Genomic DNA, 25,869 nt, shown 5'->3' with positions numbered 1-25,869 from the left:
CACACTTACCCTCTCTATTTATGTTCTCAATGATATTTATCATAACCTGATATACTTTATAATTATTCATGTTTTTATTGTCTGTCTCCCCCAACTAAAATTCAGTGGAAGTTCTATGAGGGTAGGGACTGTCATTTCTAGTCACCGATATATCCCCAGAGATGGGTACAGTACTTGACATATCAAGACCTGGTAGGGTCTGAGATTTTACCCGACTTGAAAGCTAAAAAGCTAGCTTGCTAGGGTTGAATGGATGCTGTCAGAGGACAGACTCCTGGGTCAGAGGCAAGGTGCTTAATTGTTCAATAGCAATAGTCAGAGTGTCAGCACTTGTTCTAGTTTCCACAGGTGATGTGAAACCAAGCCTCAGTTTCCACAGGTGATGTGAAAAAAGAGGGCCAAGTGGTACCTAAACAGAAAGTGTAGTGTATTACAAGAGTAGGAAAACAAGCTTTAAAAAAATCCCTAATCTTTTTAAAAGTGCACTATACCTACCCAAGCTTTGCCCTGGAGAGAGAGATATTATCTTTATTTTACTGAATATAAACAAACCTCCCCTTAATTCCAGAGGGAGACACTAATCCACTTTCCAAGGCCATCTGCTACACAAACACTCTTGAGAAGATTGTCCGAAACACAGGCAGTCAGCCTCTCAACTCACAAGACATGCAGAAACATGAGAGAGAATGGGAAACTGTCTCCCAGTAACACATGGTAGAAACAAGACATATTTTTGAATGAAAGGTTAACATTTTGAGATAGGTACTTTTATTATTTCAGTTCTCAGATGATAAGTTGAGGCACAGCCAAAGTGAACTACGTGTCCAGTGTCAGAGCTTTGAAGTGTTTCTGTCAAGCACAACTTTAGCCCCAGAGCACACACACCTGAGGGAACTGAGACCCCCATGTCTCTAACCTGTCCCCCTGTCTGCTACTTTAGGCTTTACTAATGGGTGAGAGAAAAAAAGAGACAAGAGAGAAAGAATGAAATAGGGAAACGCTGAAGAAAAGCAAGAAAGAATGGAGAGGGCTTTTTAAATATCCCCACCTGTTCATATATCCAGAACTACAGAGTACAACAGACCTTCGAGTTCACCTTACAGAAGTAAAAACTGGGGCTCAAGAAAGGCAGGGCCTCCCCGTGATCACAGAGAAGGTTAGGGAGAGAACCAGCTAACTAACCACCAGAACTCTTTTCCTGACAGAATCTTGGCCTTGCACCTTTCAGGCCTATGGCGTTCCTTCTACCTTTCTTACCCAGGTGACATTACCGAAACCTGGGAGCCAGGTTACACTACAAAGTCAATCAATAACCAAGGAGATCTGTGGCGCAGGGCAGCAGGTGGAGTCTGGGCTGCCAACCTGCCTATATAATCCTTCCCATCCAAGGGTTCTGAAGAGAAGTCGTAAATTCAGTGCAGCTTTTGACTGAGCTCTGGACACACAACTTCAGCCATGAAGGTTACAGGCATCTTTTTTCTCATTGCCTTGGCCCTGTTGAGTTTATCTGGTAGGTGTCTTTGCGTATTTTTCTAATTTGAGTAAAACCTTATAACCTATTGCTTTATTGAACACATTACCTTCTAGACTTAGACTGAGTCTAGTCTTGGACAGAACTTTTGGTCCCAATGAAATGAAATAAGATCAATGGATGAGAATTAGAGGGAGAGGAATTTTAACATAAAATAAGGAAAACAATTTTTTAACATTACTTACAAAAGGAGACTTTAATGTAATTGCAAAAGTTATTTTTGCGTCAGAAGACCTGGTTGCTACTAGTGTTAACTATTTCTCAGCCAGTTATATAAATGCTCCTTCATCAATAGACAAAGATCAAGAGAGTTATACTTCCTATGTCACTAATCGTGAGATCGAAGGTCTAAGTAACTAATATTGAGAATGTCAGGGAACATTCAGAAGATACTTGCTCAGTGCTTGATATGTGTCAAACAGTAAATACATCATTTCTATTTTCAAGGGAATGGGTCAACTTTTCTGAAATACCAAATTGAGAAACTTTGTTCATAATCAAATTTTTGCTGAATTTTTTGAGGTTTCATCACGCAGGGAATGAATGGCACCAATGAGATGTCTTTGAGAGAAAAAAGAAATAGAAGGGGTGGGGAGTGGAAGAGGCCAGCAGAAAAGTCACAGTCTTAAATGAAAGCAGACAATTCTGAGGAAGACTAGATCTGGCTTCTCCCATTCAAGACCGAACTTCACATGTCTAATTTATGTTTCCTAGGCAACGCTAGAGCTGACACCCTGGAAAGAGAGGTAAAGACAATTTTGTAATTTCATCTCTCTCAGGCTAGAACTATTTGTCCCAATAAAAGCACAGTCTAGCTGTCACCTTTCGGTTCCTGAAGGCAACAGGCGTATGAATGCTAGCGAGGCTTAACCTATTAAATGCAGACAGTAACAATAGTTACCTACCCCACAGGGGCTTATGTGGAAGAACAAATCACTGATACCGAGCGATTTCTATGTAGTCATATAATGCTTGCTGTGAATGGGGTTTCTATGCATACTAGGGCTATCTGGAAAGACAAGGATTTGGGGTGGAAGCCTTCTAAACTTCACTCCAAATAGCACTTTCTCCTTATACGCCCCCCACGTTGGTATGAAGTTCTCCAGATCACCAAGGTGAAGCTCTAATTAACAGTGAGCAAAGGAAAAAAATAAACCCGGTTCTTTTCTAGAAAAATATTCTATATCTAACTTTTTCTATTTTTTTCTGTGTTTATAAAGTAAATTTTAGTAAAGCTGGAGACTAAAGGAAGAAGTATCCCTCTTCTCATTACATTTATATCTATCTAGTGGAGAGGCAGATGACAAACTAAAGTACATAAGTGAATAAATTCTTACATTTGTGATAAGTGTTATAAAGAAGTTCTGGTACCATGAGGAAGCTAGCCTCGTTAGAATGACCAGGGAAAGTGCCCCTAAGTAAGGGAGATTTATTTGGAGCCATAAAGGATAAATTAGTGTTAGCAAAATATAACTGGTGAGAAGAAGTAGTAGAGTGAAGTGGTTAAGAGCTAACGCTCAGGACGTACATAGACTGGGTTTGAATCCTGGATCCAAGAGCTGTGTGGCCACGAGTGATTGAATCTTTGTGCCTCATTGTCCTCCAGGAGAGGAGTATAATAAAAAGTTGAGGATAGTTGTAAGTAGAATAATAAATAAAAAGCACTTAGGACAGTCTCTGGCCTGTCACAGTCATTTAGTAATCACTAGTTCTTCCTGACATAGAGGAAATAGGCTGTATAGAGACTCCAGCGGTGGAAGGCACCTAGTGTCTTGAAGTGATTGAGAGAAGACCAATGTGACTGGGCCACAGTATGCAAGGAAGAGCATGCCCCAAGGTGTGGCTCACTTAAGAGGAGCCGGCACCTGCAGTAATTGAAACTTGAACATTATCTCACTCATCTTATTAAAACTTCCTAACACCATTATAAGGTCGGTGGGGAAAATGGTAGTATCATTCTCATGTTGCAGATGATGTGACTGAGATTCAGAGACATCGAGATTTACCAATGTCACACAACTTGTAAACAGCATAGGCAGTGCGTAAAAGCAGGCTTTCTGACTACAAATTGTGGATTCTTTCTCTTGGAACACTTAGTATCACTCTCCCATTCACAATCATGCTTCCATCTTTAATCTGAGCAACTCCCGGGAGGTAAAAACCATTTTAGAGACTTTGTTATAAACTCAAAGAATGGAAAATGATTCTATTTAACTCCATTTTTAGGCCATATGTAGGAATCATGTTGACGGATGTACCAAGATCTATAACCCTGTCTGTGGGACTGATGGAAATACATATCCTAATGAATGCGAGTTATGTATGGAAAATAAGTGAGTACAAACTTAAATTTATTTTAAAATATATTTTAAGCTAGTTGGCTTCAAATTTTCATGTATCTCATCCCTTGAATTCCCAATCAATATACCAATAACATCAATCTTATCATGAGAGAACTAAAACATCTAGTTTTTCCAAAAATAATCCTCAATGTTTCTTCTCCTTATTATAGCTATATCTGGTATGATTATATAGAGAGGTGTGTTTGTGTGTGTGTGTGTGTGTGTATGTGTGTGTGTTAATAGAAAATAATATTTACTATGTCAAGCATTGTGCGAGGCATTTAATATTCCCAATGAGTCTATGAAATAAACAATACTAAGCCCGTAATATGCATGATGAAATTGAGATTCAGTTACTTTAACTAACTTGTTCAAGATCACCCAGCAGTAAGTGACATAGCTGGGCCCGAATCCTTGCTCTCGCTACTGTGCTTTCAAGTCAGATATCAGCCTAAATATTTGTGAAACGCAGAAGAAAACCCAACATGCTTTGTCTCTCCATTTGCTTACACTCAGTGCTAACACAGTGTGGACAATGGAAATTTGAGCATAGTGCTCTAAGAGCACAAAATTTAAAATGATTAATTATGCCAGCTAGGATTTGGAAAAGTTTGGAGGCTTTCTCTATGCCACAAACAAGGTGAGAAATAAGAAAAAAATGAGCAAAAGAGAGACAGGTATAAATTACATGGTGCCGTATGAAATGTGTTAAGGAAAGGGCAATAGAATAGATGAGGGAAAGTAGTTGAATCCTTCTCCTAATGAATTAAAAACTCTTGTATGATAAAAGCCCATGTTTTTGCAGCAACACAGAAGACAGTCTGGATTTTCAAAAACTCATACACCCAAAATAGCTTTAAATTTAAAATATCATTCTTGGTAATAGTAATAATTGCATTTACTAAAACCTCAACTATGCAAATATGAGTTATATAGATTAGGTGACCAAAACATATTTCTGCAACACTTTTCTTCATGGACAAGAGAGCCTGATGTCATGAGCCACCATGTTTCCATCTTAGTTGGTGCCTGGGCTAAGCCTCAATGAACCTCATTTTCTGAAGAGATTGTAGGTAGGTGATGTGAATCTGAACTAGGCACTCAGAGAACCTGACGTGCCACAGATTTTCTGTCTTACTCAGCTACTGAACACTTAACATGTGCCAAGCACTGCGCTAATCTCCTCTGCTTTTCTTGTTGTGCTTATGACTAACAGGAAATAGGTCATGAGCACAAATAAGGTATCTTCTTGTAACTTGTAAAAAATGCCATCAAACCAGCTGTGAGCAGAGTGCTATAGGAGTGAAGGAGAAATACAGATTTCTTTTTACTGAAAGGTCAAGAAAGGACTCAGGGAAAATATGTTATTGAAACAGGGCTCTGAATTTTGGTAGCATCGCAACAGCATTCCAGGTTAAATAAAGGTGTAAAATGATCAAAACAAATAAAAGAGATTTCACGAGTGATCTAGAAAACTCTAAGTTATTCTGGAACTGACTTGGTATTAAAGACTTTGATTTAGGCTCAAATGACAACATACGTTCCCATTATTCCACTGTATAAATTCCCTATAACATGAACCCTCTTCTTGGTCTGCTTTAAATCATTTCAGAAAATTCTCAGTGTTGAACAAGTATTGTGGAAATAGGTCCTCAGGGAGAGAGATCTAATATCCTAAAGTTTTAGACCCAAACATTAGGTGTTCTGCTTTGTGGTGAGTTTGTTTCCACATGAAAGACTTGTCAAAGGAACTTGAAACCACTTGTTAATTTTCTCATGACCTATGTTGTTGACATTAAGCTCAGACATCATATTTCCAAGCGAGAGGAGGAGAAAACAATAGAACAGCCTTGAGAGTTGGGCAATTTCCAAGTGCCAGGACCAAAAGGCCCAATATTTGGGGTGAAACATACTAGGAAAATATGAGCATAGAACTAAGACAACCTTTAAAACCTACCTGTCCTGCTGGCTCTTTCTATTCTTTAAGAAAGATATGTAAATATGGGAGGAACATTTGAATGCCAGAAAATGTAACTTCTCTTCCTGTATTTTTCAGATTAAGAAAACAGGCTTACAAAGAAAATGTGGTTTTCTCAAATGCAACATCTTTCAAACGTACCGTGTTGCCTTTCTCTCTACTGCCCATTAAAAGTACCAGATAAATGCCAGGTTCTGACTCTAGTTGTTGGGGTTTGAGATAGGTAGACAAACAGGACTTGGACCATGACATGCTTGGCAGATATAGTCAGGAAGGGCCTTTTCCTATTTCTTCCACATCTTCTTAGGGACTTTGCATTGGCAAATTCTTTTCAGCAATCTCCAGTAGAACTTGCTGTAATGACGGAAATGCTCTATATCTGTGCTATCCAATATGGAAGCCATTAGCCACACCATTAGCACAGAAAATGTGGCTAGTGCAGCTGAGAAACTTAATTTTAATATTACTTAGCTTCAACTGCTTTTAATTGAAATAGCTATGAGTGGATAGTGTCTATTATATTGGACAGTACAGCTAGAGAAAATAAGTGAATTTGTATGCAGACATCATATGGGATAGAGAGCTGACTTCCTTTAGTGAGATATGACAGATACAAATCCCGGGAGTTCTAAGGCAAACGATCAGCCCATCAGAAGGCCCGCAGTAGCCCAGGTACCAACTTAGATGGAAACATGGTGGCTCATGACATCAGGAGCAAAAGATGCAACAATGGATTAGAGATTAACTTCAGAGGTTTACTGGAATGCCCCGCTAGATCTGTAAACTCTGTGAGGACGGACGTTTTTCCTTTCTATTATATCCCTAATCTATATAATAGTTCCTTAGCAATACTTGACGAATTAATAGTGAATGAAAAAAATGAATGAGAAAAAGAGAAATGGGAATAAATCTCAAATCTCTCTATTTTTAATAAACTAAATGTTTTTCATTTTTCTTCTCCCATAGTCACTTTTTTGTCAGCAAAGTTTAAGCTAATTTTTTTTTCAATGTCTTCTACAGGAAGCGCCAGAGTCATATCCTCATTAAAAAATCTGGGCCTTGCTGAGAACCAAGGTTCTGAAATTCTGTGAGGTCACCATGATGCCCAGCTGATTGTTGAATAAAATGCATCTAAATACTTCTTGTGGTTCCCATATGTTTTTTTCCTCAAAGGCATTGTTTGATTATACTGGGGACAGAGGACAGTCTGGATTTTCAAAAACTCACACCCAAAATAGCTTTAAATTTAAAATATCATTCTTGGTGATAGTAATAATTGCATTTATAAAATCCAGCAATCCTGTAATTTCAGACAAGGTTTCTTTTATGGTGCTTCTTCCTTCCCCACCTTCCTCACATTCTGAGGACTCTGTCAGGGAATGTGACTTCAGCTATGATGTGACAGGACACAGTTGATCATTAATACATGTAGCATTAGACTAGCATTTTCAGAAACAGTTGGAAAACTCTCAGCCCAGAAACATGTTACCTACTCATCACCTTTCACTGACTGAAATGATTCCTTTAGATTTCCTTGGGATTTCATTGAGCATCCACTCTGATAGTAGTATTAGCTGTACTACTCTAGACAAGTTATTACCTTCTGAGACTATTTTCAGTTTTGGAAAGAGGGATAATACTCATTTCCTATAAGCCATATGAGTATTAAATATTTGTTATTATATAATTGTGCCTGGCAATGGGTCTAGGTACATAAATGTAAGATTTCGAACAGGTGCCTATCTGGTAGAAAACAATTTAATCTTAAGAGTTTCCCTATGTCTCAGGTAGATTTCAGGTGGAACACGATTTTCTCGAAGAGGCTCTGAATTATTGAGGAAACCAAAAAAAAAGCTGCAGTTTCTCAACTCTGCTGTAGAATGGCCTCTGCATTCGGCCTTAATTCTTGCTCAGCTGCAGTAAGTCCCCATTAGTGACTGAAGTGAATAGCAGTGATGTAGAGCTCTCTGTCTTCCCTGGTACCTGAGGTTTGGAGGGAGAACCTCATCCAGGGCTGGACTGAGAGATTGGCTTCATAGGGCCTGATAGGTTTGTGCTGAGATAACCAAAGGAGAAACAAAGACCCAATTGTGAATTAATTTTAGGAATGGTCTCCTTGACCACCAAAGCATCCCCAAGCGATGATCCAGGAAGGAGGGAAGGAACTCTAGACCAGATGAACAGATTGTGAGAACTCTGGTTAGTTCACTTTGCTTTACCTGTGAGCCACAATAACCCTGTAAGGTTATCTTTATCTTGTGAGTAAACTTAGAAAAGTTAAGTAACCTAATAGCACCAGCAAATAAGATGGCAGAGTTAGACTTTTTATCCAGGGAAGACTCCAAATCTAAGCACTTCTTCATCTAAACCACAATCACCTCTGGTGAATTGTCCCTCGTCTATTTCTTCTGTAGGAACTTTAGGTAATACCCTCATATTAAAAGGCCAATGTGTTTATATTCAGAGATAGAAAAGAAGGTAGAAAAAAGGAATTACCTCCAAAAGAAGAAAGTCGATAATCACTGAAAAAGAAAAGGGAAAGCAAGTTGAATTTCTGAGCTTATATGAAGAACTAGCCTAGAATGGAGAAACTGATAGAGGGCTAAAAGAGCCTGAGAAGCACCACGTTCCCTGATATATAGTGGGGAATAGACCACCCATCGAACCAGAAATAGCCAATCAAAATCTGTCTCACCCACACTTGCAAAAGACTGACATTCTAAGGTTTATGCTAATTTCTTGTGATAGTCAGAATCTGCATGTCTTTAAGTTTAAATTTGACCACTAGAGGATGCTGTGGTCTGAGAAGTGACTCAGCCAAACAAGCACATAGCACGCTAACATGCCAACAGATGTTACGGATGCAAGATGGCTTCCAGCATCTTGTCCGTGATGCTAGAGGACACTGGAAGGGCACCCATAATATTCAAAAACTTTGCCACAGTAAACGGAATTTAAATCATTGAATGCTAGAAATAGTCATGTCTAATTGGACCATTTTACAAGTCTTGAGAGAAAAGTTTAAGAGATTGTCTGCCTTGAATGGTTCTTTTCTCTCTCTCATCTGTTAAAAGATAAACTGAGGCAACTCACATTTCTGCCCATCCATATTTTTAGGGTCCCCCCCCAACCTGAGTGTTGTCAAGCCGAGTTCTCAAAACACAAGACAAACAAGAAGAAAATAGTTGTCCCTGGTAGAGAAAGAATCAACCAACAGATACCCAAAGGCAAATTTACAAGTCACAATACAAAGATCTAAACTTTTTTTTTTTGCCTGTCAATCTGAACTTGGAAAGGAAGGAACAAAGTGAAATTTTACCTTCCTATCTAGACCAGACACCACAGGTAGAACTAGAGATGAGAGAACTGCCTTAGGTAAGAATTCTTATTCTTCCTGGCATCTGTCAGTTTTCCCAGGATCCTGTCTGCAGACTCTGGAGCAAGTGGGATGTACCAGCGGGTCTCATCCTCATCACCAGAAGCTATAGAGAAGGAAAAATAATTTTCCCTCTACCATTTATAATGAGAGCTTGGCTGAGAGGCGCCTTTTACTCTAGGGTACCTCATGAATGAATAAACTTATCTAGGTTAAAAGTTCTCTAATTGTGGCCACTGTAATTCAAGATTATCTTCCGTAAGGATAACATGCTTGTTCAGCCTTCAAACAAAATTTTATTCACCCAAGGCCTCACACTGGACCCAGTCCACCTTAAGTTGGACCTAGTCTGACCCTGGACCCAGCCTGGTTTCCAAGTTGGACCCAATTCAACTCCAGCCAGTTTCTGGACCCAATCTGGAAAAAGAAATGCTCAAATATATTCTGAAAGCTCATAATGCAAAAGCTGTGAAGCTAGGATCCAAGAAGGACTTACTCACAACCCCCAGAGGCAGCGAGAAAGCAACAAACTCAAGGGGCTCAAGAGATACTCGTGATGCTCGTTGCTCCTGGGGGGCCTACAGGGGTCTCCTTTGGTTCCCTCTTCTATCACCCAAACTGCTAAAAGATAAACTTGAGGCATATTAAAAATTTTAACAGTTTATATGATCAAAAGTCTATTTGAATAGTGAAGCATCCAATCTAGCAGATGGAAAGAGCTCCAAGGAGCTGTACGAAATGAAAGACGTTTTTCAGAAGGCAGCGGGAACAGGGTTATACTAGACTTGGTTATTGCAAGGTTTCTTTCCTTTAGGGAATGTCAGGGGTCGATCAGGCAGATTGCCTAACTAGTGCTGATTAGGTGATTTTGGTTGACTGGTTTAAGATTCCATTTCTAAAGAGCAAAAATTATAATTAAGTCTTGGTTTGGTGATGTGGGACTTAGCTTAAGTGACTCCATGTTGGGCCTGTTGTCTTGTTTTTAATACCCCATCAGAAAGCACATGGGTTACTGTTTTTATGCCTGGTGGTTACATTTTAGAGATATTTACAAACTGGAATATGTTTAGAGGAGAGAGACTACTGAGATTGATAAGACTTTGAAACTTTGTCCTATGATGAATGGTTGAAAGAAGAAGGAAAATTTGATATGAAAATAGGAACACTCTTAGAAATCTGGTGGGTCTTTTCAAACAATTTAAGGGAGAGAATGCTATCACCATGACAGCAGAAACGTTGTTCTGTTTTCAATGCTGTATTATAGGCTCGAAGACAGTAGTATCTAACATGTGGAGGTGCTCAGTTAATATTCTTTCTGTTACATAAGTGAATGGGGAAGAGGAATGAACATGTTCTGGGTGGCCCCAACAAGCAGAATTTAGACTAACTGGATAGGAATTAAAGGAAGACTGATTTGGGCTCAGTAGGAAAGCATATACTATAATATAACTGCTAAGATCAGAGCTCTGATTTAGAGTCCCTGGGCTGGCATCTGGCTTTCCCACCATCCAACCATGTGTCCTGGGAGAAGTCAGAGAATTTTTCAAAGTCTCAGTTTCCTCATCTCAAATATGGGGTTAATAATAACAATCCCCTCACAGGGCAATTAGCACAATGCCTGCCATGTAATAAGTACTCAAGAAATATTAGCTATTATTATTGTTACTGTTATTGTTCATCTTGTAAGCCTTTGAGCTCACGAAAAAGGTCACCTGGTACATGAAGATTTCCTGGAAAGGAGGAGCTTTGCTTCTTCAGGTAACAATTCATTGCACTATTGAATGGTCAGGGATTTTAAGGAAGAGATTCCTCAACAAGGTATAAGGTTGTACTAAAATGTCTCAGCTTTTAACTGAAACATTCCAGAATCGTAAACCACACCCCCACAAAGCAGGAATCAAGCTTAGTGGCCGAGAACGAGTTTTGTGGACTGAGAAGGGTTTTGTGGCCCTGGTAGGGAATAGGGCAGTAAACCCAGTTCCCACTGTTAGGTCCCCATCCTTGGGTAAAGGTAAGTACTGCAATCCTCATAAATGTAGGACCACATAACAGCAGCTAAACTTCAGGAGGGCCTGGTCACAGGCCCAAGGGATTTCTGGTCAGTTTCCTTTCTTTGTTTCAGAGTACTTGAAATATAAAGCTATTAGAAGGGAATAGTATGCCAAAAATGCTTCGTCCCATTTGAGAAGTAAACTTGTTTAAAGGTAAGTAGTTTTTTAAATGAACTATACTGAGTCTCCTGAGAAATAGGAACATGAGAAATACTGAACCTTTATTTCCATTTTTCTGACCCAATTTATCCCGTCAACCTTAGCTTACTCCAACTAAGTAAAAAATAAAATGTATTTGCATAACAAAGGAGGCGATTACATGAAAAGATGCAAAGCTCCTACCACTCAAAGCCTTAGCACTGCCAACAATTTCCTTTGTTTTCTTTCATTGTTTAAGCAGTAGCTAATTTTTAGCTAAAAGTATGGAATATGTAGATAAAATGATGCTCCCAAAAAAGGAATAATATAGATCTTTTGCTTTTAAACACTTCAATATTCACTGAAAAGCCAACACAAATAAACAAAAAAAGTTTGTTGGGGTAATAGGTAACACATTCTACTCACTGCATGTGTAGCATGAATAAGGACTGTAAAATAAAATTAATACTTTTTTTGGCTTTTCCACTATTCCCTGTTGAAAGGAGAAGGAGGAAAAAGAGACTAAGTTTGGGGATTAGGAATCACCAGCAGAAGAGATGTGCTAGAAATAGAAACAGAAAAGTAAACACAAAGAGAAAACTATAAAGAAAAAGAAAGAAAGAAAAATACAAACTTGTTAGAAGTTAGAGTGGAAAACAGCATAAAGAGCTATGTGTGCTATAAACCAAACCAAACCAAAACAAACAAACAAACAAAAAAAAAACCACAGAGATAAGCAACCTGAATAGCAAAAGAATGAGAAGCACAGAGAAAGACAGTGAAAAATTTAGTAAGTTTTATAGTAAATGTGGTTCTGGAAGGCCACATTTGTAGTTAAGTTATATTTTGAACTGCTTATATTAAATTTCAGGTTTTTTTAAAGGCTCTTTAATTGACTGAAATAAACTGCATGTGTTTTTCTTTACAATGTACAACTATATTTTTGAAATAATTTTTTTTGGGAGTTCTAGAGACCTTTACAATCTTCAATAAATAACTTAAGAGAAATGAACTGCCAAATCTTAAAGATGCAAATTAGCCCCAGGTTAGAGTTCATGAATATTAATAAAGATAACAGAAGCTAACCTGCATTGAGTAATTCTGTGTTAGACGCTACATCAAGAAATGGCAGTAGGAGTGTAGTATCTGGGGTTCCTGCTCAGTTCCGTGGTGTGGATGCAACCACCGAAGCAGCAGCAGTGCATTTAACAGCAGCAGCAGGCTTACAAGCCCCTGCATTCCTGCTCGACTGCAGGATGCAGTTTCAGTATCAGTGGCGGCACTTCTAGCAGACAGCTGGCCAGAGGAAGCTAGGCTCCCGTCCAGGTTCCATCGCAGCTTCTGTTCCTAGATAACATCCTTCTTTCTTTATTTCCTTCAGCCCTTCTAAGTCACCGATTCCCTGCATTCAATGCCTCTTTGAAATACTTAGAGTGGTCTCTGATTTCTGGGCTTGACACTAACAAATACAGATCGGAATCTCTGATTTATAAAATATGTGAGAAAACTCTTTTCCAAAGCTGTCTGCTCTTTCTAGTTACTATTTCTTACCCTGGGAATATTGTTTGGGAAATTGGGCTGATTGTCTCAGCCAGGGAAACAGTGTGGCAAAGAAGAAAAATAGTTACGGGATTGTGGGCAAATTAAAATTACCTTTCAGGGCAAATTTCCTTCAAAATGGAATAATGAATAGAGGGTTGCCAAAAGAATTGAGATAATCATGCACATTGCAATACACAAATTATTTGCTTATCAAATGAGTTAAGCGGTGTTAGAATTTAAAAAAACAACAACTGAAATTGATAGGAGACATGAGGCTATCTGACTGCTTATAAAGAGTTGAAAGTTTCTGTCTGTCTACTCTTCTTTATCCTTCTGCTCTAATCTCTCCCCCCCACCCCCACCACCACCCCTTAACACTATCTCTATCTCTCTGTATTCATTCTTTCTCCTCCTTTCTTTACTCCTCTGTTCTCCCTCTATTATGGATTCGTCCCCAGAGAGACATAGTTCAGTATCTCCCTTCCATGTTTAAGGTCACTAATAATGTAGCCCCATTAGCCCAACATCTGCATCTATAACTAAAAAGTTAATTTACCAGACTTTATAAGTATTATCCACTGGACGTTCCCCTGCCATGTAAAAAAAGAAGTTTCAAAACCTGCAGAAGTACAATTCAGATTTCATTGAAATAACTTGGAAGTATACCAGGCGTAGGTACTTAAAAACAAATCTGGGAAACTCTGAAGAGGATGGCTAAGCAAGCTACCGGTCCAGGCTGAGGGTAAAGGGTCAGGATCCCATCCAGAGATGAAGGTGTTTTGTTGATAGATTCTAGAACAGAAGTACCCTTCTTTGCTCTGCTGAATCAGAATTCCTCTGAAGAAACGAGCAAAGGAGTAAAATGTCAAAGAATATGTTGGGTCAGCGAATCAGTAGCAAGAGAGATGCCATGTCTGCAGAAGGAAGAAGAATGCAGAAATTGCTGCCTTCCTCTCATCCAGAGAAACCTATACCTATCCTGACTTGTACCCATGAAAGCTTCTGCTAAGGGAGAGCCTCGTGTGAATCCAAAGGCCTAAGCGCCTAGAAACTCAGCCTCCTCAGTCTCCTCTATGGGACTGCTACTGATCACAAGTGTAATCAAGCAAAATGTCCTGAGCATGGAGGACACCTGGACGAGCTGCTCAATAGATAAAATCCTGAACACACAGGGATGGGAGAAAGGGCCACCATCATAAAAAAGAAAATACAACCATCATTGGAGGCAAGGCCGAGGGTATTGGGGATTCATGCTTTCAGTGAAGCTGGCAATGAGAACAGGGCTTCTTATGGGTCAGAGAGGAGAAACTTGGAAGGTACGGGAAACAAACCTAAGCATCAGGGCAAGTTATCTTCAAGGCAAAGATTATCACTATTCACAAAGATACCATCCCTGTGCCAGATTTCTCACCCCTCCCACCAACACTATTCCAAATCATGCCCCAGTGTAACTCACGCCCTTACTTCTCTTATTTCTACCTTCCTCTAATCTTGCCTTTACTTGTTTCTACCACATTTAGCTAGAGTTCTATTGCAAGACTGTGAAGCATATCATCTCTACAAATTTAGTCCATGAACTAGGTAGGGTATTTTGCCCACCTGACTAGGAAGGAGGAGGCTGATTCATTGATTTTGGAATGCCAGACAGTTTTCATCTCAGATATTCAAAGAGTTAAAGGCCAGAGGTTACTTACCTGATATAATGTACTTGCAACCAAACCTCCTTGAAAAAGACTGGTCTCAATGATGCTAAGTTCTGAAAGGGTGTAATTTGGCCTACACTAAGGAATATGTGTGCAGTACAGGCATGCCTCATTTTATTGTGTTTCACAGATGTTGTTTTTTTGGTTTTGTTTTGTTTTTTGTTTTTTAAATTGAAGGCAAGACACTTCACCAGCAAAGAGATTACAACTTGCTGTACTGTGATACTCGCTTAATCGCCATAGGCTGGAACCAAACCCACAATCTCTCCGAGGTATGCCTGTACTCTGTTACTAGAGTAGGCAGAGAGCAAGGTTGGGATAGAGAGAAAAGCCCCCTAGCACCTGATTTCTTAATATATCACTGGCTGGAGGTCAGTTTCAGGTGGTAGGCAAGAAAGTAAGGAAAAATTCATCCCTATAACAGTATTCTTTTAGCAATGAGAGGTCTGCGCTTTGCTCCCAGGAGAGGAGCTGTGAACTTCCTTAGAAGGCATGGAAAGGAGGAAGAAGCAGCAGGTAACTACGCCCTCTCCACTCTGACCTACGCGGCCCTGCGTTGTCTGAGATGAAGCTCCTTTTGGAGCCCAGAAAACCCCGGTTGGAAGACCTAGTGCTTTATATGATGCTCAGCGTGGCCCTGACACCAGTCTATGACATGACTGTGTAATTATCCACCTACCCTTTAAGAATGAAGGGGATTTCAGGGGTCACATCTTTTTCATTACTTGGAAACAAAAAACAAAAAACAACAACAACAACAGAAAACCAGAGGGTATCAGAGCAACATCTGGCTTTGTCCTCCTCAACTTCTGACTTCTACCCTTTGATAGCCACCAACCAATTCCCCTTGAAAACCAAAGAGTAGGAAGGGGTATACACTTGGGTTTCTCCCCCGGGATGCCTTCATGTTACAGACACCAGTTAAGCATGCTCCAAGACAACCGTTTGAAATTAACGTTGAGTGGGCAAGATTTGCTAGAATTAGTTGTTCCGCTGAACTAGGAGAGAGCACTTTAAGTGACAGAGAAGGAGAACCACAGGTGTAAAGGGCAACAAAGACAAGATTGACCAGAAAGGACAAAGTAAGAAGAGGCAGAGCAAAAGCAAATCGAGCATTAGGGTAGGATTTCCCAGAGCTCAGATCAGACTCCTATCAAGACCATTTTTAGTGTTCCCTTTCCTCTGTCCCAACAAAGCTCTCCTCCAATCCTCTGCCAAATCCCAGGTTAACCTAGGCATTCACCTGACCCAGCTTCGAAATCTTGTAATTAACTGTTTATCCTGCTGTTTTCTCAACATTTCTGGCTGCACGTATCATTGCCCCAGGCAGACCAGATTCAAGACATGTCCATCTGTCTCCCCAGATCAACTTAATTTAAATGAGTATGTCCTCCTGGCTGCAAACAAGCGAGTTTTGTTTTATGGATGTTTCAGGAAAACTGGGACGAGTCACTTCGAAGATAGAGCACTGCATTTATTTACTCAAAGCCACTGGGAAAGAATGATTGATGAGCCAAGGTTTGCTTTTCACCATATGTAACCAAAGGAGCATGCGTTCAGTGTTGCTATGTTTCTCAGCATGTAGTCAGTGGAAAGTATATTTAATTGGAACAAGAGAGAGCTATTTAAGTGACTTCCTTTGTTTTAGTATTAATATTAGACCACAAATGAATCAGGTTTTCTATATAAAAAAACGGAATTTTTTTAAGTCATTAAGTAAATACAAAACTAACTTTCACCACTTAAACCAAGGATGATCCATGTATCAACGCATATGAGCATTTCTGGAATCAGAAATACTGATTCTCAGGCCTAAAAATTACTTAAATATGAATCAGAGATTCTGACTAAAGGGCTTCTTCCTAAACATTGGTAAAACATTTTCTCTATAATTATCTGGATCCTTGGTAAACCTACCTTTAGGTTTAACTTCTAATTTGCCACATTCGCTTACCTTCACTTTCTGGTTGGTCTTTCTCTCACTGTCCTTTCCACCTGAGGTTCCCTTCTCAAATAACTAATTGCAGGAAACTCTTCCCCATTCCACAGAACACACTCCTAATGTTCTTTACTGCACTATCCTTGAGGTGTTTCCTTCTAGTAAGGGCTGGCAGAAAATCACATCAGTGTCAATGCAGTGAGATTTGTGAGACAAGATAATGTTAAATGCAGTTTGGCTATTTGTAAATTTTCCTACATAAATAGACTCTATGGGGCATTTGAGCTGTGCTTCCTGGAAGAATAATTATATCATAACATTGGTCAACAATGGAAATTGTTACTGGACTAGGTGCAGGGCTAAGATAATCCCCCAGCCATCAAAAACTCAACTGACTACCCCTATTATGCGAGAACCGTGGAGCAGGACCTCGGGAGTTAGAGGGAGGAGACAGAACAACATATTCCATTTCCTACCTCTTCTAGCGCCTGCTTTACTCATTTGGCCAAAGGGGTTTCTCCATCACTTCGCCACGCTGAGATGGAGAGCCATGGAGAACCAGGAGCATGGCTGGTGGTGCACAGGAAACGGCATTCCTCCTGACTCTACCTGAGTTGATCTGTGGCCCGTGGCAGGCTATGACCTATAAGAACTGTCCAAAAGTGGAGGCCCTGAAAAGGGTCAGCAGCCACCCCCGAGAACTCACAAAACCTAAGGAGCTCATAGCACTTGATTCTCAACTACAGTTCCCAACACTAGTGTTGTAAAAACTTGCTAAGAATTTTATAGAAACTTCTAACCACAAGAATAAAGCATATGGCTCCCTTCCTATGGGAGAAAAGTGTCTCCTTTAAGAAAACGACACTAGGAATTCTGAGCACTCAGAGGTCAGAGTCCTGCCTATCTAAAAAGCAACATGCAGCCCCCTCTCCAAGGCTGAGTCTCTTATACTGAAGTATAAGTCACGAAGGCACCTCCTAGGAAACTCTGAAGGGCTAACAGAAAAAAAAAACACACATTGTCTCTCAACTCAAATCCGCCCTTCAATCTTTGATTTACGATATTAGGGCTGGGACTATGTAAGCCCCATTGTTACCTGACCACCTCTGGCAACGGGTTGGGGGTGGGGGAGGGGTGTTAGAGGGTCTAGAAGACTGTAGGAGGGAGGAGGGAGTCATTCTTTTCCATTTGTATCCTTTGTGCTTGAGGTTCCTGTAAGCATCACTCCAGCAACACTAGGAATTGGGGGGAAATAGGGGCTGGGAAAAGAATTAGTAGAGGGCAAAGGGTGGGGGGAGAGAAAACTTGCAGAAAGAAGTTACAGATACTATGTTCTTTCCCCTAAATACTGCGTGTATTTCCTAAAAACAAGGACAATTGTTGTATTTCTCTCATCCCGAGTTCAATGATCAAAATCAGGAAATTAACATTGATTTCATTCTCTCTAATCTATATCCCTTATTCAACTGGTGCCAATTACCTCATTAATGATCTTTATGGCAAGCTGTTTTATTTTGTTTTGGTTCCGCAGGATCCAACCCAAGATTTCATAGCATTTAATAATCATGTCTCTGATCTTCTTTAATCTAGAATATTTCCTCTTACTACCTTAACATTTTTTAAGAGTACAGGCCAGTTATTTTGTAGAATGTCCCTCAATTTGGGTTTGTCTGCTGTTTCCTCAAAGATTAGAATCAGATAATGCATTTTGGCAGAAATATCTCAGAAGTGACATTGTATTCTTTTCAATGCATCATGTTAAGAGGCATATGATTTTTGTTTCTTCTCCTCTTGGTGCTTCTAACTTTAATCACTCGACTAAAGAGATATCAGTCAGCTTTCTTCACTGTAAAGTTACTATTTTTCCCTTCGTAATTAATAGGGACTTTACAGAGAAATGGTTTGAGACTCTAAATATCCTTTCCTCATCAAACTTCTTTCTATTAGTGTTAGCATCCATGGATGATTCATGCCTAAAAATATTATGATGATGTTTGCTAAATAACAATTTGCCAAATGATGGATCATTCCTTTTACAATTATTAGTTGGCATTTTCCTGTAAGAAAGAACTTTCCCTTTTCCCCATTTATTCCATTTTATGTGTGGGTTTATAACACTATAGACTCACGGATTCTAATTTTATCCTATGGATTATACTCTATTTCTACCATTATTTATTTTGATGCTTAAACTTCCCCGTGTTTTGCTAGTGGAGTCTTATCAAGCTGGCACTTTGGACTTTTGAATTGTTCCGATTATTCTTTGAATACTTCGTTACTTTCTGGCCTGGCAAGATATTCGAAGATCATCTTGTACTTTACTGCCCAACCCTGGAATCAGCCATTGCTCCAAGGAGCCCTGGTTTCTTTTCTTTTCATGAAGTATGGTACTTAGAATTCATGATCTGAATCCTGTTGTATCACTGTGGCGAGGCCCTCTCAGCAGACAGCTAGTGGGTACAGGTAAGTATCTCTCTCCCACCTCTCACTACCAATTTGCATTCACACAAACAATCTATGAGAGTGTTTCTCCATGGCCTCATGAACAGAAGCTGTTTTCATAATAATCTGATTTTATAACACAGTTTCCAATGGTCTGTTCTAATCGTAAAGGCGAGATGCACACAGATCTGGGAAGGGCCGATGCTCACCGTGCACTCTGAAGTGTACGCTGCATCCTGGCGTGGAGGCACAGCGTGGTCAGGTGTCTCCAAAGGGCTCCCCTCAGGGGAGCCATCTGTGACTGAGGCTCTGCCTGCAGCTCTCAGGAGAAGACAGGACAGGTATTTCTCAGTAATCTCTGTCCACCTGCCCCACTGCATAAGAAGGGCCAACACAAATCAGAGCACAAATTATAGAAGATGCATGAAGCCCTGACGCAAAATCCAGCCCTTGGTCTTAGATTTGCATTATTAAAACTCCTGATAATTCTGGAGAACTCAGGGGTTTCTCAGTGGGAAAAAAAAAAAAATGCTCTTTTGGCTTTAAAGGTTCACATAAAAACTTGCCACAAAGACAATTAAGAATAGATAGGAATATGGGGTAGATGAGTTTGTAGCATAAAGCAAAGGGTTCTGTTACTCCTCTTTGGCCCTCCTTCAATGTTAGGGTGCTTGTTCAGAGTAAAAAGTGACTGAAAGTAGAAATAAGATACAAGAGGTAGCATGAAGCTCTACTCCACTAGATTCTGCCATAGCACAGTGGTGCACCAAACTGTACATGTGAAAACCAATCCCAGACTGTTTCATAACATAAGGATGTGTCCATGATTGCCCCACAGTTTAGATGAGGTCCTGCCAGAGACATGACTGAAAAGATCCTGGTCTTGATGGTTAGACTCAACAGGTTCCAGGGATGGTCCTAGGAGGAGTGCGAGTTAATGTTCTGTTGATCAATTTTTAATCAAGCCAAGCCTGGAGGAAGAGTTAAGTGAGACACGTTCAAAGGCTTTTCATTGGAGAAGGAAGGCACAACTCTAGTTTCTAACTGCAGCTCCTACACACAGGTACAAAGGCTGAGGGATCCTGATAACAGCCGTGGAGTCCCTTTCTCTACTGAGAGGTAGAGGTGGAGGGGAGATGCCCATACTAAGAGGACACTAGGAATGTTGGGGACGCATCACTCAAATACTTGTTAAAGAAAATGGGGAGAAACAGCATCAGGATTCCTCTCTGAGTTTGGTCTCTCAGACTAGGCTTTGGATTAAGACATTCTCATGTACTTAGAATTTATTAGTCTCAATCATCTTCATTTTCTCATCCTCTGTTTTCATACACGACTCTATCTGACCTGAGACTATGGTGCTGAATGGAGGAAAGTGCGAGGACTGGGGACATTAAATGATGCAAACAATTATTTGGAGATATATTAGCTAAAGTACGAAGAAATCTGGGAAGCCAAGAAGATGTTAGTAACCAAAACATGAAGCTCCCTTTTCTTGGTCTCATACCGTCTGCTTTTAAAATCCTTTTTATAGAGTCTTACCCAAGTTGATCTGAGGAACTAAGGCTAAAGACCTAAATTTAATATCCATTCCAACATTTGGTTCAAGACATAGAAAAGATTGTCATTGTGACCTATAAAAGGCCAGGCCTTTGACTTAGTCTAATTTAGGTCACAGAGGTCACAGTTAGGCATAAAATATTCTTTCTGGGCTTGCTATCACAGACCTCAGTCTGGGATGTGAAGACTTCCTCAGGGAAAGTATGTGAAGAAACCTACTCTTGTTCTATATTATCTCTATATAGATCTCAGCATAAACTCACACCCAAGTCATTTTCCAGAGAATTGTAGGAAATTAGGACACAGCAGGATATAAAGCACTTTGCTCTTCCTCTTGGATATCCCATGATATTATGTCTTAGGGCCAAAATAGAAATGGTTGAATAAAAATGGAGAAAATGTTAGGAGCTCCTTCACCTCTGATACACAGTAGGTGATTTGCTCCCAATAATTAGTATTAAAACTGGACAATCATCAGTCATTCCACAAAAGAAAGAATAAAGACCTATCCTCAATTCTGAAGGCCCAACAAATCTTAAGCATTACAGAGAAGTTTGCATGAAGAGCAATAGACTACATCTCCTTTTGCTGTTGTATTTAAAAGTTGTTCCATGTTACAAAGGCATATTACAGCTTGCTGGGAATCTAGGGGAAATAATCATGGAGAAAGGTTACCTATTCCTCCTCTCTTGGTCTCCAGTTATTCAGTGACTACAGATAAAATAAAGAAGACTTGGAAACTGAACTGTTTGGAGACATAGAAAGAAGGGACATTTTCCTCACTCAGTGAGAATTTGCTCCTGATATAAAGACTTTTCAAACCTCCCTACGAAATATAGTAGCCGGAAAGGAGAGGTTAAATGCACAACTCATATCATCCTTACATATCAGGCATTTCATGAAATAAGAGGATGGTCTAATAGTCCAGTCTTGAATTCTACCACTGATATTCCCCGCTTATGTATTGAAGGCCAAACATCAAACACTCTGGAAAAGGGCCCAATTTTCCATATTATAAAGTAAAATCTAAATCTGCCTGGAGATGGAATGATGTAAGTGACCCTTAAGGGGACCTCTGTGGTGTAAAATCCATTGACTCTCTGCACTGCTCAGAAGCATGGCTATAATAAGTCTGCAGGGAGTTGTGGCCACATTGTGTTAGACTTTCTAAGAGGAGCTTCCATTTGAAGGGGACACTAGAGAAGTAGTGACCACAAAGTTTGCAGTTCTATTGAACAGAAGGAGAGGCATGAATTTCTTTCTGCAGGCTGGATTTTTCATACTTTCTCTGGGCTCTGACAGCCTCTGCAAGATAACTCTAGACAGATTAAGGGAAATTCATAAAGCAAAAATTCCTCTCTTCTCATGCCTTCAAGAAATTCTCTTTCTTGAGGACAGTGGGATTAACAGAAAACACGGGCATGAGCAAATTGTATGATTAAAAAAGTCTTTATTTTGCTACCGCTGTCCCATGGCACTCTGATGTGGAGGCAGTGAAGCATGGAAAGTCAGACAAATGATGGGGACAGAGCATGACACTGCCCTGCATTTCCGTAGCTCACTCTCAGTTTACCTGACTGCAAAGAAGATAAGGTAGATTGGAGAAAGAACCTAAAAATAACTATTTGTTGTAGAACCAAAATATCCTGAACCCTGATTTGCCTGGTGAATGAATGAGCCCTGACCTACTCACACTGAAAGGTTACATTCCTGCCAAATATACCCCATATGCCCTCCACATCTCCCTTCAGTATTTCCCTAAATGTCCCCAAGAGGATTATTGTATGCGCTTGAGAACTGGAGCAGCAGCCTGTGGTCTTTCTTCTCAGAACCAGGCCTTCATCACTAAACATGCAGGCCTGCTACTTCCGGATGCCCCTCCCACAAGTTTTGCGGTGCGTCCCACCCCTCTGCACGGGTCCTCAACTTCTCCATGACGCAGTGGTTGGCCAGTTCATCCTGCCCACTGATGCCCTCAATCGGGCAGAAATGCTTAGCAGCCCCTTTGAAGGTAAGAGTTCACTCTCACCTCTGCCGTATGCTCTTTTAGGAAAGGGGGAGCTCTTTCCCTGTATGTCAAGCTCTTTCAGTGAGGTGAGAACAATTATTTCTGCCTTCTTTCAAAAGAGTTGTCAAAGCAGGACTACTGGCACCCAGTGTGTGAAAGTGTTGTGTGGGATGGATCTTTCACTTTTCACACAGAGCACAGCATATGTGACACCCCCCTACCCCCCAGCGTGACAGGGTCAAGACTGATTCAAGGATCAGCGCCACACTCTACCTGAAAAAGCTGTTTTCCTCCATTCTTCTTTTTGTCCTCTATTTTCCGTTATCTCTCTGACATAAACAGTTGTAAAATGGGAGGATATCGTGAGAGATGAACACATTGCATGAAATGAGAATCCCAAAATTTAACTTTGGACATGTTGTGATTAAGTGGATGATGTTAAAAAAATTATCTGGCAAGACCAAGATATGAAATTCCATTTCTCCATCTTCGGTATCAGATCATTGTGCCCTTAACATTCTGTGTAAGTTCTCTACCAGGAACAAGAGAAGAGATTGATATTTATTTCACCTATTGATTCAGGTGATAACAAGGGGTGGCCATTACGACCTATAAAAGATCAACCACTAATTTAGTTTATCCAAGGTCATAAAGAGCAATAAAATTTGTATCTCAAATACAACTGCAGAAGTAAAACCATTCTTGTCCTTTCATCTGTATATTACCTGTAAGTATCTAGCTTCTCAATACTCTTTGGGCCAGTTTTAAAAATATTACAGTTCCTCTGATATAAACAAACAAACAAATAAATAAAAGCATTGATGTGTACATTTTGCATTTGCCTGAGGATCCTGATTTTACCATTTTGAAAATTATACTTCAACAAGAGTTTAGAGCTTTACAGACTTATTTCAGAGATGGATTGTGAAATATTAGGAGAAATAGATGCTAAGAGAAGAAAAGCAGTTTGGAGTTAGGGTAGAAGAGGTATAAAACGAGTTAAAATGGGAAAAGCTGCTTTCTTGAAATTTAACTCCCCCTCTCTGGGTTAGGCCCTGCCTTCCTCCCATCAACACTATTCAGCATCAAATCCCCCTGGTTCAGATTGGTGGTCTCTGGGTCCTTGGGAAGACCTTGAAGTTTGTGGCAGGAGCTGGAGCCAGGGGCGCGTTAAGGAAGAGTGTTCCAGAAGGTGGCAGAGGGCAGGCGCAAGGGCTCTCCAAGATGTCCTTGCAAAGTTTTGCTGTCCTTGGTAGGGAGGAAAACCCATAAAACTTAAGTTTCTTCATTGTGCATTTTTCTAACATGGAAGTGTTAGCAAACTCCAGGCTCCCAATTTCACACTTCAGACCAACTATAAGAAACAAATCGCATAGTACTCAAATGTAAATGTGGGATATAAATATTTAAAGAAAGGTGGCTCATGAATGTGAGACAGACCATGAAATCTGTAAGCTCCTTTTAGACTACCCTTTGCTCCTCTCAGCCCCTCTGCACCTGGCATGTCTGTCAGAGGAAAACAAGTCCTCAGCCATTTGAGACACCTAAGGGATAATTTTGGGGCCCTACGGTGGGAGGTATTAGAGGCAATTTTCAAAAAATGGGGGGCTGGAAGGAAAAGATTGGGGCTTTAAAGATTTTAATCAGAAAAGTTCAGATATGGGGAGGGGATAATATAATAGAACAACTGGAACTCATAGAGATCGTTTTACATGCCAGGCACGTGCTAAAGTTTTTACAAACATAATTCATTTAAATCTCTATTAAGTAGGCAGAGCAATTTTAATCCTGGCTTCATATATGAGACCATGAGTCTGAGAGCAGATATTACAAGATCTCCAGGTTAGAAAGTGGCGCAATCAGGACTGTATCCTTAAGAACCAGGGTACAGTCTGGAAGACAATATGGTTTGGAATGTTCAGGGGCCTGCTCGTGTCAGCAAGCCACTTCTCAAGGCTGAGGGGGTTTTCGGAGTCAGAATCCTGGTGTTCCTCCTCAATCCCTTCTCAGCCAAGTTGCTTATGTGCAGTGATGATTTGCCCAATGCACTGATTGGTCATTAATGCCTAGTTGTCAAGAGCACTAGGCCTGGGGAGAAAAAGAGGAGACACCCCTGAAAGTTGAGTGCTTAGAACCATCCGAATTTCCCCACACTTTCACAGAGCCAGAGCCCTGGTGCCTTTCCTCACTACAGAAGGTGAAAACTAAACCTTAACAGAGAAACCTTCAAAATGGAAGATAGTCACTCAGCAATGACCCTTGATACCTGTCTCTCCTTCAAGCCTTACATCTAATCCGTCAACAAATCCTTACAATGCCACCTCTAAAATATATTCATTCGAAAGAGCTCAACTTTCTCCATATCCACTGTCACTACCCTCATCTTGCCACTATCATCTCTAATCTACATACCATAGCATTTTAACAACACCCATTTTTGCCCACCACTAACTCATTTCCCACAATGGCTTGAACGAAGTTTACACTTTTTAATGGCCCGTCACTGCATTTAAGAAAACTCCAATTACCTGAGTTACAAGGTGCTGCCTAATTTGGTTCCTGACCATCTACCCAACATGCCACTGTCCCCCATGCTCACCATATTCATCTGTACTGACCTTCAAAGGTATTTCTCACTCCTGACCTTCTCCTCTGAGCTCATCCTTCCATCTGAAACTTTTTTCTTAGTTCTTACACGACTGGCATGATCCATACTTCATCTCCCAGTTTAAAAGTCACCCCACAGTGACTCATTCTCCCTCTCCCCACCTCCAGTCTTTATCTTTCTTTCTGTTGTTCACTGTTTCATACGTAGCACTGTGAAAATTTGCTAAGGTATTATTTTAGCGGTTTGCGTTCTTGGTCTGAATCTACTCACCCACTAGACTCTAAGTTCCATCAGGACAGAAACCATGCCTGTTTTGTTCACTGTGGGATATGTGGGCTTATTGGATTCCCTGGCTTATGTTCTCTACCCTTTGTGCTGTGTGTGATAAGACATTTTGAGTTCCAGAGTACTGTAAAAATTATGAAAATTATGGTACTTCTCATAGATAACTAAAAGTAAAAACTACACTAAAATTAAAATAAACGTGCATGTGCAGTGAAATTAAATTAGCTTATTGTAGATTTTCCAATTGCAAAATTTTGGAAAAGATCGTTAAAATGGAACTTTTCTCATTTCTTTGATGTCCCTGATTTCCTGGTAACCGAAGTGCAGGCGTTGTCTGCCATTGGGTAATGTACAGCTGCTCAGGAC

General features: G+C 40.2%; 1 protein-coding gene across 1 annotated transcript; it reads left to right on the top strand.

Annotated features, from left to right (window-relative positions):
- The first annotated feature begins 1,360 nt into the window (after positions 1 to 1,360).
- Positions 1,361 to 6,992, top strand: SPINK1 (serine peptidase inhibitor Kazal type 1). Its single transcript, XM_019739036.2, has 4 exons — positions 1,361 to 1,510; positions 2,246 to 2,277; positions 3,758 to 3,864; positions 6,872 to 6,992. The coding sequence occupies exons 1-4, from the start codon at positions 1,456 to 1,458 to the stop codon at positions 6,915 to 6,917; spliced, it is 240 nt and encodes a 79-aa protein (XP_019594595.1). The 5' UTR covers positions 1,361 to 1,455; the 3' UTR covers positions 6,918 to 6,992.
- Positions 6,993 to 25,869: the final 18,877 nt, after the last annotated feature.

Source organism: Rhinolophus sinicus, linkage group LG10 (genome assembly GCF_036562045.2).
Source record: "Rhinolophus sinicus isolate RSC01 linkage group LG10, ASM3656204v1, whole genome shotgun sequence".
In the NCBI taxonomy this organism is placed as follows: Eukaryota; Metazoa; Chordata; class Mammalia; order Chiroptera; family Rhinolophidae; genus Rhinolophus; species Rhinolophus sinicus.
This window is presented reverse-complemented; position numbering and strand designations above follow the sequence as displayed.